Below are 14,529 nucleotides of genomic sequence, written 5' to 3'. Positions count from 1 at the left end.
TGCTCAGTAGAGACCGCGCCCCGGAGNCCGGCCTGGCGGGAGGTGAGGGGCGTGAGGGGCTGCCTCGTCCCGTCCTGAGAAAGGAGCCCGAGCCCTGGGGGCTGGGGGGCGCTGCGGGTTTGGACCGAGTCGGACTGCTGGGGAGCGTCCCCTCGGTATTGAACTGTTGGGGTGGTCCCTGCACGCTTCTTTCACTGGCGCTCTTAGGGGGCGGGGTGGGGAGCCGTGATCCTGAACGGGGGTTGGTCAGATAGGCCTGGGGGTCCTCCCAGAGGAAAGGGGGCGCCCTGGTATGTACCCCAACTACAGAAAGCAACAGCGCTTTCTTCTGTTACTCTCTGCCAGATGTGTTGGACTCATGGGGTCCCTTTGACCCTCCCAGCATTTTCCCTCCCTGTTTGGACTCTGCCCTGGGACTGAATTGAATGGGTATCTATCTGTACACAAACCTGGGAGGAGGGGAAACCTGTCTTCCTGGGTTTTTTTTTTTTCCCCCTTCTGGAGTGTACAGGTGGCGTTCTGAGCACCGGGGAAGCTCTTGAAACAGGCAGTTGACAGACTAGATGGACAGAATCAGATCCTAGAGAGGGGACAGGACAGAGCTTCCTGGCTCTTCTGATCAAGCTCCGATCATGTAGGGTAACTTTTACCTGTGAAAGTGACCCGTTAACGTCTACAGATGAACAGCCTTATCCCTGCAGGCAGAGCCATGTCTGGCCCAATGGCCATTTCTCTCCTTGGTGTACTTAACAGGTTTGTGGTTTTTGCCAGACTTAAAAAGTAGTGAGGTTAAATTTTTCATTTTTATGCGGGTGGTATTGACCAACAAAACTCTAAAGTTTGAGTTTATTGGAAGGCTCCTATGCGTGCGTGTGAGTTAAAAACATGAATGCGTGTTTTCTGATCCGGTATGGGCAAGCTCCGTCTCCCACTGTTCCCCTTGAGGGCTGCCGTCTGCCTGGTGTGGTTCGGTCGTGGGGTTTGCATGGCACCACTCTCCTGTGAGCTGGTATTTTAAAACCAGCTTGGGGCAGAAAAAGTATGTCAACTTGAAGAAACGGTTTCTGCTAAGGTCATGATTTTGTGTACAGAGACTGTTTAAAAAGGGCGTCCTTCATAAACGCAGTTCATACCCAAAGCCCTCGAGAACCACGTAGGCCTTCTTTGTCCCTGGTTTTAGTGACCCGATTTCATTTCCCCACGTAGCAACTCCCTAAGAAGATGGCTCCTGTCACCCGAGGGGACCATGAGAGCTCTGTATGCGCACTCTTCAGTCCGGAGAACCCTGATTTTGCAAGTGCATTTCATAACCAAACTAGATAAAATGTCTCTCACCAGGCCGCTGCCAGCTATCAAATGATCAGCTTTCCTGCAGAGGAAAAAAAAAAGTTCAAAATCTCTAGATGTAATCTTTTCTGTTTTTTTCTTCATGCATTTTGGTTAAATGAAAGACGCAGGATCTTGGAACCGGAAAGGCCCTTCAGGAGGACACAGGGTCGACCTGCACCAACTTACTGGTGGGAAGGACAGCCTGCTGGGGCTTCGGGACTGGCCTGGGGCAGCGTCCTGGGAGGAAACCCAGCCTCCAACCTCAAGGCTGTGCCACCTACTACGAGCTTGCGCGGCCTGGTGTTCTGCCTGCCTGCCTGCATCAAAATCTAACACCCAGAGTGGCCTGGGGCTGTGTCTCGTCAGGCAGTGCAGGCTCCTGCTGTTAGTTTATCAGGGCCAGGGCCACAGTAGTGGTGGCAGTGGCTGTCAGAAGACCCCTCCATGCCCTTTTGTGGGTGGCTTGGGAGGGCTTTGGCTCTCAAGTAGCCCTCGTCCCCTTCAAAACCAAAGTCAGGAGCATCTGCCACAGGCAGGCTTGGCGTGGGAGGACGTGGGCGGATAAGAGAGCGCAGAGCCCCAGTGACGGCTTCCTGTGGATAACATCTGGCCAAGTTGGGGTGCCTTTTTAACATTTATCCACTTAATATTAAAACAAAGCTGCCGATAGTAAAGATGCCAGAGTCTGGGCTTTTAGAATGAAAATGATCTTCGAAGGGCACTGGAGAGTATCGTCAAAGTCACTGATCAATAATGAGACCCATTTTTTTTCAAACCCCGTCCACAGAAAACGAAAGCAAAACTCAAGTGACAGGTGTTGACCAGAAAGTCTAGGTTGCTGAGAGCGGGACCTATAAAGCCCATGTGTCCCCAGGAGTTATGGCAAGAGACACTAGCTCTGGGCCAGGTCCTCCGTACTCAGTACTGTGCCCCTCTGGACCGCGCAGGGCTGGCCACACTGCCGTCGTCAGGCGCGGAGAGGGCGGGCTTGCGTGGCACGCCTTAGGCTGAAGTTCTGAGTCCACATCTTGGTCCCGGAGGCTGGGCTCCTCGCCTCCTGGCTGTCTCGCAGCCTCCCCTTGAGGCCTGCAGAGGTGAGAGCACAGGGCCAGCTGTCCCGTTCGTGCTGACGGGGGCAGGCTTCTCCAGAGCTACATCTCTGGCCTCGGGCTCCTTGCCCCAGGCGACCAGGAAGCCAGGCGCTTGAGAAAATGCTGAGCGTGCCCTCTGCAGGAGCTAGGCATTCGGAAGCCATCTGAGACCGGGTCAGGGGGGGCCAGAGGCTAACGAACTCAGCAATCCAAAGTTACGTCTCCATTCTGGAGCCAGCACTCGCTGCCCTTTGGCGGAGCGTAACTGCCAGGCACATCCGCACCAGTGAACCGGAGTATTAGCACCTAATGGGTTGAGCTGACTTCTCATCTGTCACCAGGGTGACGGTTAAGCCGCATGGGGACTTGCTCGCCCGTGTGGCCTTTGGTGTTTTTACCTGTCCTTTGGCACAGTGGAGCCAGTCCTGGGAACTCCCCTGGGCCTCTGGTCCAGCGTTCGGTAGCTTGGATGGCCTGATAGAACGTGAGCGGGCACACCTGGTCCCCGGGTGTTAGGGCCCTGGACTGACCATTTGTGTGGATGGCCGTTGGGTGTGAGTGGGGCTCTCGTCACAGTGAGGGGTTCTCAGCATCCTTGCCTGTTGCTCTGCTCTGTGCCCCCCTCCCTGCTGGGCCTGCCTGCCCATCTTAGGAGGTTAAGGAGAGCCATCCCGCCTCTTCTCGGGGAGCAGGCTGGAGACACGGCGGGAGCAGGCTTCTGGTCAGCGAGGCTTCTGGAAAGTGAGGCACAGCTGTGTTCTCCTGCATGTGACTTGTTGCTGCTCTCCTACGGTTAGGCTCTTAGTCACGTGGATTTCTGGTACAGGAAGCCGGGTCATCTCCAGGGCCAGTTGACACTTGTTCCCGTACTTTGAGGTGCAGCGTGAACCCACACGGCAGTGCCCTGGAGGCCTGCTGGCGGCGCTCTGGGGTCATGGCGGATGCACATGTGTGAGTCACCGAACTCTTGCTCCGGCCCCGACTCAGCCTGATGTGAGGGAAGCCGTCTGGCCACAAGTTCTCATTTTCTGGGATGTGTGTAGGCTTGAGGTGGCCCTTGAGAAGGGCGGCCCCTGTCCCTGGCGACCAGAAGGTCTGATGCCTTTTTCTGCCTCCTCCAAGTTCCAACCAAGAATTGCAGACGGCTCTTCCTCAAGTCCTTTCTGTCCTCGGCATTCACAGAAAGTGGGTGTTCCTGTGGCATGTGAGAGCTGCAGGTGGCTGTGTGACGTGACCACTGTATTCTCAGAGTTACAGTAATTACGTTTCTTATATCCCCTCTAGAGTCATCACCTTTTGTAAATAAATCTCCACGTTCTGTATTTCGTCAGTCACTCAGGTGCTGCCATCCCTTATGAACCACACCCTGCTTGACGGTGAGCTTCCTGGAGGTGCCAGTGAAAAGCCTGCCCCGCGTAGGCTAACCGGCCTCTCCTGCGATCTGTCCCTGCTCGCTGCCCGCCTCCAGCTCCCCCGCCACGGTTCTCTCCCGGCCGTGGCAGTCGTGGGTCTCCGTGTCCGCAGCGGGCAGCATCCGGCCCCAGGCCTGCAGGGCCCCTTGCACAAGCACGGGACAGGGGACCGCTCTGGACCCCCGCGTGCGGCCCGGATGCCTGCTTCAGGGGCTCTTCCCCGCTGTGCCGGGAGGACGCGGTCCACAGACGCCTGACGAGGATTCAGTGGCCAAGTTTGAACCGCTGTGACCCGCACGCATTTAGCAAATCCGAGTAAAATCGGGTCTGGCCTCGTGTGGAAACAGTTTTTTTTCTTTCGTGTTGAGTCCAAACAAGTGCTTATTAGAGGCTGGCTGGTTTCTAAAGAGGCTCTGGAACAGCCTGACTTGCAAAATACAGTCAACCCTTAGCCTAGACCACATCTAACTTTGAAATAACCTGAATTTTGGCTTTTTTTCCCCCCCAAAGCACAGAGCTGTCTGCCTCCTCAGCCTGTCTCCCAGCAAAGGGAGGAGCCTCCCTGTTGCTCTTTAATCCTCTTGACCCAGACACTCAAATTAGGAGTACAGACTCATCACGGAGGCTTTTAAACACTGCCTGTGTCTCTTGGGCCGCGCTGCGGTGCAGAGCACGTGTTAAACGGGGTGCTTGATGGTATGGAGGCTCAGAGCGAAGCCCAGGGGCCTAGGCTTATTTGCTCCCCACGGGTGAGCACAGCGAGCGGCTTTCTCATCCAGTTGGAGGCAGGTCAGAACCTCTCCGATGTCTGTCCACCCCCGCCTTTTGGGGACCACCTCCCCCGGCATCCTGCCACAGCCTAGTTGTTGTGTCCCCGTGGACCAGGCTAGAAGCGACTCCCCGCTGACCGGTGCCGGGGCTCACAGAAGCATTTGGGCCAGGAGGCAGAAGCGGCAGGGCCAGTGGTCAGCTGACGCGGGGGGAGTGTACCCCGAGGGCATGTACGTCCTGTGTGGGCTTTACAGACTCCAAACTGTGTAGGGGCCTTAGGCTTCTTTCTCCCTCCTTTATCTCCTTCGCTCACTCAAGCTGGAAAGGATCTTAGCAACCGTTAATCCGGCTGTCGTCCCTTTGTAGAAGGGGAGCAGGACCATCCCCGTCTCCACAAAGGAGGCGGCGTCTCCTCGGCCACACAGAATACGGCTGGCCGCACTCCAGAGCTTCCGCTCCCAGACCCGCCTGCTTGACTGTCCAGCGTCCGTCTCTCCCTGTGACCTCTGCCCCCGCTTTGGTGAGGGTCAAGGGCTGGGCAGGCACGTGCAGAATGGCCACCTTGGGGCTCCGTCAAGTTCAGAAGATGTGGAGAGAAAGGACACCTGGCTTGTGAGGGCCTTCTCCCCACCTCCCTCCCTCCCACGAGAGCCTGGCTGCTGTGGCCCAGTGGAGGGGAGCGGGGGAGGGGAGGCTTCTCTGTGGACTGAGCTCAAGTCCACAGACTAGAGGTTGACCTCAACGGCCAGAGGCTCATTACCTGCAGCTGAGAGCAGCAGCTGTTTCTAGGACTGGAAAGCAACTCTTCAAAAATGCCAGTAATTAACAGACTCTCAGACACACCTTCGCTGGTTCCAGTAGGGTTTCACCAGGCCTCTGAGGGGCCGTGGTGTTCATCCGACTGTCCCTTTGCCGGGGCCAGACCCACAGATGCCCTTTAGACTCCGCTCCCTGACACGTCACTCCTGTGGGTGGGTCCTGGTTCCCGGAGGGCCCACTGTTCCCGTGTGTCATAGGGTTTCTTTCCCTTTGCATTTAGCTTGGACGGTTGGAAAGAGAAAGTGGCCGCAGGGCACCTGAGTGACATTTGTGCTTCCACCCGATAACGGTTTCGTAACCCCGCCGTCGTCGTTAACGGCACCCTTCGCACAGAGCGGGAGGAAGTTCTGAATGTGTTTTCTCTCCCTTTGGCATTCAACCAGTGATCTTCCAAACTTGACTTCCACTGCTGTTGAGACCGTTGTGCGTCCATTTGTTAGCATGTCTGTAAAAGACTCCAGAGCCTTCTAGCCACTGGCCACACTGGTTCCATGTGTGTGCTCCCCGCTGCCCAGCCCAGCCCACCCTCTCCAGTCCAGAGCTCTGGGAGGGACTAGGGGTGTGCACACGGCTGCCAGAGCCTGGCCTCTCGCTGCTCAGAGGCTTTGGATAAGTGTAGACACGAGAGCTTACCGTTGGTCGACCATGAGACCCTCCAGGCCTGGGACCCTGGCTGTCCCCTAAGTGGACTGTCCTCTCAAGAGCGTGCTCAGCCTTCTTCCATGTAGAGGGGGTCTGAGCACCGTTGGGGGTGTTGGGATGCCAAGGCTTAGCCGTATGTGACCGGCTGGTCGAGACTCCGCGCGGCCATCTCGAGTTAGTGCAGCTATAAGCGAGCCCCCTTCCCCTGTGGGGTGCAACCTGCCCATTTGTGAAATGAGAGGGTCTCAGGGCAGTGGGCGCAGTATTGTGGCAATGTCTGGGGGCATTTTTGGTTGTCACGGCTGGGGGGGCTGCTGATGCCGTTCATGGGGGCTGCGTCCCCCTCTTTGGTGCAGGTCGGCCTAGGATAGAGATGACTTGGTACAACTGCCAGGGTGCACGTCGGGGGGTGAGGAGGCCGCAGGGTGAGCCGGCCGGGTCTCATCAGGCGGTGATGCTAATCCGCTGGGGCCCTAGCCTGAGAGTACGTGGTGTGTCTTGTGGCGGCGCCTCGGCCGATGACGGTAGCTGCCGCCTACACGCCTGTGCCGACAAGGCGGAGGCCGTCACCCTGGGGGTCTGAGCCCAATGGGGCTGGGCCTCCGCAGACAACGCAGGGCAGCGTGGGGAGAGGCGCCGAGGCTCCCGCAGCCCTCAGCTGGGTTTCTGTGGCCCGCAGTTCCTCCGGGTCACGAAGCAGTACCTGCCTCACGTGGCGCGCCTCTGCCTGATCAGCACGTTCCTGGAGGACGGCGTCCGCATGTGGTTCCAGTGGGGCGAGCAGCGCGACTACATCGACACGACGTGGGGCTGCGGCTACGCTCTGGCCTCCGCCTTCGTGCTCCTCAACCTGCTGGGACAGCTGAGTGAGTGGCCCTGATGCGCGCTGGTCTGCCCTTGTGGGCGGGGGACGGCGAAGAGCTCCCGGCTCGCCCTTTCCTCCTCCCGGGGGGCGGGCCGGGCCAGGATGTTGGTTCTGCCGGCCTTTGGGTGGGTGCTGTGCTCGTGCTCTAAGCACCTGGACCGGGAGATGGGGACACTGGGTGACCTGGGTGGGCTGGAGAGGAGCCAGAGCAGGGGAAACCAGGGGAGTCGGGAAAGAATGAATCGGTGGCCAGAATGCGGCTCACGTGGCCCTCAGGCCTTCCACTCCCCGGCCACTGTCTGCTGGCGGCAGCCCCCCCACCTTGTGCATTTTGGGGCCAGAAAGGAGCCAGTGCTCCTCAGCCTGTCCTGAAGCTCCCACGGCAGTTTCCGCTGCACCACCCGTTCTGGAATATGGCCCGTTCTCTGGAGCAAGAGATCCATTTTCTAGAACAGCACCTGCGTTAAGTAAGGTCCCCTCAACTCAGGTGTGGTCCATGTCCAAGATGGATTCTCCCAGGAGTTGCTTTTCTCTTGGGGTGCGTAGCTGGGCCGCCACCGTGCGGGGCTCAGGTGAGGTGGCGCGGCCCCTTGCCCGGTCCTCGCCCACGGGCTCCTGAGCCTGGCCCTTCTCCTTTCCAGCCGGCTGCATCCTGGTGTTGAGCAGGAACTTCGTGCAGTACGCCTGCTTTGGGCTCTTTGGAATCATAGCGCTGCAGGTACGCGGGGCCGGGTCTCTTCCTTGCCGTGCTTGGAGCGTAGCTTCTGCAAAGGCGTTTCTGAAGATTCGGCTTCACTCCCCCTGTGTCTCTGCCTGGGTCTCCTTTTCTTTCCTGAGAAGTCACTGGATTTTCCTGAGTGCGAGCTCAGCAGAGCTGGAGAGGACGGGGCCCCTGCGAAGGTGCCAAGCTCTGGCCGCCCACCTCCCTGCCACCTTCCCGAGTTTCCTCTGACAGGGACAGGTGACAAGATTGCCTGCGGCCAGGACACTGTCTTATGCTTTCCCTCCCGAACACCCAGCTGGCCAGATGAGCCGCGTGCACTTGGACCGGAGCTCTCGGGCGCCGTGTCAGCTCCTCGCGGGCCCAGCTCCCTGGGACCAGGTGCTCGTTCAGTGCGCCCCGAGGAGCGCTGAGCTCGGAGCTGCCCCGGCCTCCTGACCTGTTCCGTGTGTGTTCCACTCCCACGCCCGGTGGAAGGATTGCCTACCACCGTTCTGTGTACAATCCAAACGCGTTTGGAAACACGAGACTCAAGTTTCCGTCTTCTCTCTTCTCTGTCCCCTTCAGACCATCGCCTACAGCATCCTGTGGGACTTGAAGTTTTTGATGAGGTACGTGTGCTTCACGTGCTGAGCTTACTTGTTGTGTCTCTACACTCAGTGGCTAGCAGTCGGGAGTGCACTCTGGGTCCAGGCGCACTTGGGAGTCGGTAGAAGGTGTTGGCGGAGGCTCCCCCCCGCCACCAGGGCGCGGGTGAGAATGAAACCATCTCTCCCAACCCCGGGCTCACCGGGGAGGGAGGGAGGGCCAGAGCAACAGCATTTGCTCACGGCGACCCAGCTGGTCGACAGCAGAGCCAAGGCCAAGATGGGCTCCAAGTGTGTTCAGGTTCATGTCACTGCTCGGCCGAACAGGCCCGTCTGCGTCTTGGGCCGTGGAAGGCCTTTGCAGGTGTGACTCTGGCTGCGGTCCTGTGGATTCACACCCAGCAGGTCTGGCACGGTTTGGAGAGAGGGACCTAAGGGCCCTCCCTTCCTGTGCTCCCGCTGAGGCCTCCCGACCCAGTCTGACAGGCGTGCGTTGTGCCTGCCGAGCCCTGGCAACTCAACTGGCATTTCTGTCCTCAGGAACCTGGCCCTGGGAGGAGGCCTGTTGCTGCTCTTGGCGGAATCCCGTTCCGAAGGGAAGAGCATGTTCGCAGGAGTCCCCACCATGCGCGAGAGCTCCCCCAAACAGTACATGCAGCTCGGAGGCAGGGTTCTGCTGGTCTTGATGTTCATGACGCTCCTTCACTTTGATGCCAGCTTCTTCTCGGTAAGCGTCTCCGTTTGCGTAAACGGGTCTGGTCTCCTGCCCTTCAGAAAGGGGCCCTGATCTCTCTTCCCCGTTGTGCATGGGGCCTAGTCCAGGGGCTGTTGGGATGAATTGGCTCAAAGGAAGTGAATGTCTGATCCTATTAAAAGGAGTAAAAACCCAGCAAGCACTTGTGGGCCTGGATCTGACAAAGGAAGTCCAGAGTCTGCCTTACTCACTGAGGTCCTGGCACCCGGTGTGCTCGCCTCCAGGTGGTCCACCCAGGCTCTCTACAGCCTCGCGGTTCTTTCGCTGTCCGCCACTCACACATTATCGTGCACGGTGCATGTGGCGGGGTCCCTCCCCAGGAGCTTACAAGGCCCATCTTCAGAGCTGGCTGGGCGCCCTGGCCGGGAAGGGCTCCCAGGAGGGGCACCTGGCGCCGCAGGAGTGGGGAGCCCGCTCCTAACAAGTCCTGGGGACGACCTGGGTGGCTTCAAGGCCTGCGGGCTGGGCCTGAGTGTGTCCTGGTAAATTGCAGCCTGCCCACTGAAGGCTGCTGTATCTGCCACCCCTCGCGCCCTGTCTTTATTCCTCACTTGAATGCACACCCGTCACCCTGACACGCACTGCGGTGACAAGGGCAGTTGGGATTGCTCCTCTTCCTTACCTGTTTTTTGTTCCTTATCCTTTAATCTATGCAGATTCTCCAGAACATCGTGGGCACAGCTCTGATGATTTTAGTGGCCATCGGTTTTAAAACCAAGCTGGCTGCTTTGACTCTTGTCGTCTGGCTGTTTGCCATCAACGTGTATTTCAACGCCTTCTGGACCATTCCCGTCTATAAGCCCATGCATGACTTCCTGAAGTACGACTTCTTCCAGACCATGTCGGTGATCGGGGGCCTGCTCCTCGTGGTAGCCCTGGGCCCCGGGGGCGTCTCCATGGACGAGAAGAAGAAAGAGTGGTAACAGACCCCTTCCCTGCCTGGCTAGGACCCGTGGCCATCGAGGACTGGTTCGGGGTGGATTCGACAAAACTGCCAGCATTTATGTGTCCTCTTCCCTTCCCTCCCTTGGTAAAGGCACAGATGTTTTGAGAATTTATTTGCAGACACCTGAAATTTGGCGGCTAAATCTGCTCTGGACCCACAGCCTAGCACCTGACCGTCGGGGTGGGTGGCGCCCCCCTTCCCCAGGCGCGGCCTCGGCTTCCTGAGAGCAGCTTGCTGGGCTGTGGCCTCGGTTCCCGTTCTTGTTTCTGTTTTGTGGGTGGGGGGCCTTCAAGCTGTACTGTGAGCAGATACATTTGTGTATCATTCAAAGCGGTCTCCCTCTTACTGTTTTTTAAGTTTACGTTTTTAGCTAAAATTGCTTCGGGATGGCCCAGCCCAGCATCACACGCGCTGCTCCGAGTGGTCCCCACCCCGCGTTGTACTACCTGCAGGGATAACGACGGCATTTGGAGAGACCCAAACCCAAAGAACGAAGCAGTGGTTGGGGTGGGGGGAGCGGGTGCCGAGGCTGCTGTTCACAGTGGGAGTCACTCACTCATTGGAAGACTGGCTCGGGTCGGTGCAGCGGTTTCTGTGGGGTAATCCCCCCGGGAGATTCGGTGGCTCTAGGTGGGGACGGCGGAGCTGAAGTTCCCAGGTGCACCCACAGCCCACAGGGACCCTCGCTCCGACCCTGGCCTGGCCGCGTGTGCAAGCTGGCTCCCGTGAGGGGCGTGGGACGAGTAGCAGCCTCGAAGGGCAGGGTGGCAACAAAGCGGGCTCTCAGACCAGTGACCTCACCCGTCTTCACAAGGAGCCTGGGCTGCCGCTGCGGCTCCAACCTGGCCAAGCGCCCCGCTTGGTTCTCCTTTAGCTGGAGGGACTCTTCCCAAGCTGCGCAGCCGTGACGTGAGGCTGTGGCTTGCTCAGATTGTCTTTGCTATGCGAACGCAGCCCAAATTACTTTCTATGATTCGTGATGCCTTACCGATTGGATCTTAATCCTGTATTTAAAGTTTTCTCACATTGCCTTATACTGCGTTCCTCCTGGGGGTGTGAGTGCCTGCTGCCCTGCTCCGCTCGTCCGCGCCGTAGCGGTGGCCGTGAGGGGGGAGTAGGACACCTCTGTGCCTCCCCCCCACCCCGTCCTCCCCCACACCCTCTGGAGTGGGGAGCAGGCTGACCAAGCTAGAACGAGGACTGCCTGGAGCTCGTCTTTTCTCCTGCTTCATTGCTAGATGTGCAAGCTGAGGGCCCTCCCGAGCCAGGAGCCACATTTACCAGCCAGGCGGGGGCCAGGGAACCCATGAACCCAGGGACCCACCCCGCTTTTGCCTCCCGGCTCCTAGAACCTTACTCTGCTCTGCAGCCCAGACCTACCAAACCCGAGGGGAGTGCCCACACCCCAGCCCCATTGGAGGCTTGGCCCCAGATGCTCCCAAACCTCCCCCCGCCCCAAACCACCTCTGGCCTTTGGGAAACAATGGCCTCTGTGCAGGGATGGACGGGGAGGACTTTTCTACTCCCCACCGCTAGGACGCTCACCACAGAGGGGGGCTTCTGACTGTGTGTCTGCCCTGGGGCCACCACCGCTCAGCCCAGCCCCTTGCCCGTCAGCACAGCACCACAGTCCTATCAATTGACAATCAGCCAAGNAGGCTGACCAAGCTAGAACGAGGACTGCCTGGAGCTCGTCTTTTCTCCTGCTTCATTGCTAGATGTGCAAGCTGAGGGCCCTCCCGAGCCAGGAGCCACATTTACCAGCCAGGCGGGGGCCAGGGAACCCATGAACCCAGGGACCCACCCCGCTTTTGCCTCCCGGCTCCTAGAACCTTACTCTGCTCTGCAGCCCAGACCTACCAAACCCGAGGGGAGTGCCCACACCCCAGCCCCATTGGAGGCTTGGCCCCAGATGCTCCCAAACCTCCCCCCGCCCCAAACCACCTCTGGCCTTTGGGAAACAATGGCCTCTGTGCAGGGATGGACGGGGAGGACTTTTCTACTCCCCACCGCTAGGACGCTCACCACAGAGGGGGGCTTCTGACTGTGTGTCTGCCCTGGAGCCACCGCTCAGCCCAGCCCCTTGCCCGTCAGCACAGCACCACAGTCCTATCAATTGACACTCAGCCAAGGCCGTTCCTCCGGGACACCTCTTGACAGGGTACGGGTCCTTGGCTCTGTGCTGATGAGACCTCTGTTGGTCTGTGGAAACAGTATGACCCCAGAGGCCGAGGGGTGCGGTCAGGGGTCAACCTCGATGCTGGAGGAGGTTGCTTGGGCCTCCCCAGCCCTCGGCGGGCTAGCGCCTGGGGACGGGTAGATGCCTTCACAGGGAGGAGAGGAAAACACCATCTACTAATTGGCTTTGGCAAAACAGTTTCTGAGAATTTTTTGGCTTTATGTGGGAAATAGGTATAAATCTCATTTTATGCTGTATTTTATATCTTAGTTGTGTTTGAAAACGTTTTGATTTTTGGAAACGTCAAAATAAATAATGGCATTTGTTGTATGCAGCGTGGACCTCTGGTGTTGGGCAGCTGGGGTGGGGCCTGGCCAGGCCTCCCCTCGGATGCCGAGCCAGGCGGCCGGACCCTCTAGGCTTCGCCGAGGACCACTGAGAAGCTGCGTCTGGGCCGAATTCTTCCCTCGGGGTCCCTGCTGCTTCCTGTGGATGGGCGAGGTGGCCCCGATGCCCGTGCACAGCCTCCCAGCCCCAACCCTGTGGGCAGCGAACTTGGAGCCAAGGGAGAAGGCCCTGGGACACCCCGTCAGTTAAGAGGGTGCACGGCAGGCAGCTTGAGGCGGACACGGGCTCGAGTCCCTGAAGGGCTTTGGAAGAGCTTCCAACACGCGCTTCTCTCCAGCAGCCATTTATTAACCTGACTGTTTAAAAGAGTTGAAGCTTCTGGGTCTACGGTGACGACTTGTAAACTTCTTCGACGAGCCCAACTGCTTCTGGAACATGAACAAGGAGTTCCAGTTAGTGAGCCAGCCCGGTCCGAGAGGACGGGGGCCTGCGAGGGGCGCCCCTGATTCAGGCCAGCTGTCTACCTGCCGCGTCCCCGCAACGCCATGCCCCCCAACCTCCCGAGAGCCCTGGATCTGTGGCCCTGAGCCTGCTCAGCTGCCAAGGGCGACGGAGGCAGTAACGAGCCCCTCCCACGGGTCCCCTTCCGGGCACGCCCCTCTCAGACCTTCCCAGCCCCCAGCCCCACCAGGTCAGGGCAGCCTCGGCTTCTAGTTTACTTGCGAAACGTTAGCTTTAGCTTCGCGTCTTATTTGCCCGAGACCCATCAGCAGAGGAAGCTGCCAACTCACCTTCCTGCGCTTGAGGACCAGCTCCCGGGCCCCTTGCGCCTCTTCTCCGCCCCCGGGGCCCGGCTCTGTGGGGCACCTTGGCTCCTCGTCCTCCCGCTCTGTCAGAAAGTCCTCAGGGCTGTCCCTGTGCTCAGTGCCTCCCAGGTCCTTTTTGGCGAACAACTCGGCTGGGAGGGACGGAGGGATGGGCAGTTTTAGGTTCGGGTCCCCGTCTGTGCAGGGCTGAGGGGGAGCACACAGGGTGGGGGGGAAGGAGGCCAGTCCCACTCACGCGGGTACAGGTCTGCCATACTGTCGTCACTGTCACTTGCAGCTGCGCCCTCCTCGCTGGACGAAGGTTCCCAGAAGGCCTGTCCCTGGCGAGGCAGCCCGGCGCCGTCCAGCTGGTCGCCCCTCCTCCTCTTCCTCCTCCCGTGCAGGAGGCAGGCAGGCACGTACTCCACACCCTGCTTCTGACACTTCTCATCTGGGGGACGGGCCAGCACGCTGTGTCTGTGCCTCAGGCCTCCAGAGCAGAGACCAGCTCCACTGGGGACCCCGCACCCCACTCTGCTGGGTAAAACGTGGCGTTGGCAGGAAGTGCCAGGGGGAGCGTGGGCCGAGGCATGAGAAGACGTGGGGCCGTGTCGGGCCCCCACCCCGGGGCGGGAGCTGGAGCTTGGCCCTTGCTCACCCTGCCCAGAGCAGGGATGAGGCCTCCTNGGGGGGGGCTGGCTGGGGAAGGGGGCCCCCTGCGGGCAGGGGTCTCCTGTCTAGTGCAGTCCTGGAAGGGGGAAGGGGACCAGCCCCGGGCCTCTGAGTCACGGCTTCATCTCTGCTGCTCACTCCAGGGCCCCGCACGGCCTGCGCCTGGTACCTCCCCTCAGCACCCCCGGCCACATCCCTCGCTGCCAGGCTCTGCTCCTCTCGGCCATGGGTCCTCTGAGCCACACACTCCAGCATCAGGAGGAGTCTCGTACTGGGGAAAAACCCCCAGCCCCTACCTTCCTGCCCACCCGAAGAAGCCCCCAGGCTCTGTGCCTACTTGGGATCCTCTGAGGTGTCCTTCACTTTTGCCCTTGGGCGAAGACTGGGCCTCATTTCTTCTTGGGGAAACAGCCTTCGGAGTTCTCTCCCTCATCTCGCCTATCGGTCCGTACCCAAAGGCACCTGGCCCTGCCCCACCTGGCCCTCCCTTCGGGCTCCGTCCCCACCTTCCCTCCAGGAGCATTTGAAAAGACTCTACCACTTTCTCCTTGAAACCTCAGCTCTGCCAACCCCCCCCCCACTCCGCC

The 14,529-nt window shown here is 59.4% G+C and overlaps 2 protein-coding genes across 2 annotated transcripts in view; one reads left to right on the top strand and one right to left on the bottom strand.

Annotated features, from left to right (window-relative positions):
- Nucleotides 1-6,722: 6,722 nt before the first annotated feature.
- SURF4 (surfeit 4) lies at nucleotides 6,723-10,049 on the top strand. The gene is made up of 5 exons (XM_077774627.1): nucleotides 6,723-6,930; nucleotides 7,571-7,647; nucleotides 8,218-8,261; nucleotides 8,778-8,964; nucleotides 9,648-10,049. The coding sequence occupies exons 1-5, from the start codon at nucleotides 6,825-6,827 to the stop codon at nucleotides 9,912-9,914; spliced, it is 681 nt and encodes a 226-aa protein (XP_077630753.1). The 5' UTR covers nucleotides 6,723-6,824; the 3' UTR covers nucleotides 9,915-10,049.
- Nucleotides 10,050-12,314: 2,265 nt separating this feature from the next.
- Nucleotides 12,315-14,529, bottom strand: part of SURF2 (surfeit 2) — a 4,970-nt gene continuing 2,755 nt past the window's right edge. Inside the window, exons 4-6 of the mRNA XM_077774619.1 lie at nucleotides 13,527-13,721; nucleotides 13,256-13,422; nucleotides 12,315-12,892 (exon numbers count right to left, since the gene is read on the bottom strand). Coding sequence (XP_077630745.1) covers nucleotides 12,812-12,892; nucleotides 13,256-13,422; nucleotides 13,527-13,721 — 443 coding nt within the window. The 3' untranslated portion in view covers nucleotides 12,315-12,811. The remainder of the gene's footprint in view (nucleotides 12,893-13,255; nucleotides 13,423-13,526; nucleotides 13,722-14,529) is intronic.

Source organism: Crocuta crocuta, unplaced genomic scaffold (genome assembly GCF_008692635.1).
Source record: "Crocuta crocuta isolate KB4526 unplaced genomic scaffold, BGI_CrCroc_1.0 scaffold458, whole genome shotgun sequence".
Classification (NCBI taxonomy): Eukaryota; Metazoa; Chordata; class Mammalia; order Carnivora; family Hyaenidae; genus Crocuta; species Crocuta crocuta.
The sequence above is the reverse complement of the archived record's forward strand: the minus strand, read 5'-3'. Positions and strand labels throughout refer to the sequence as shown.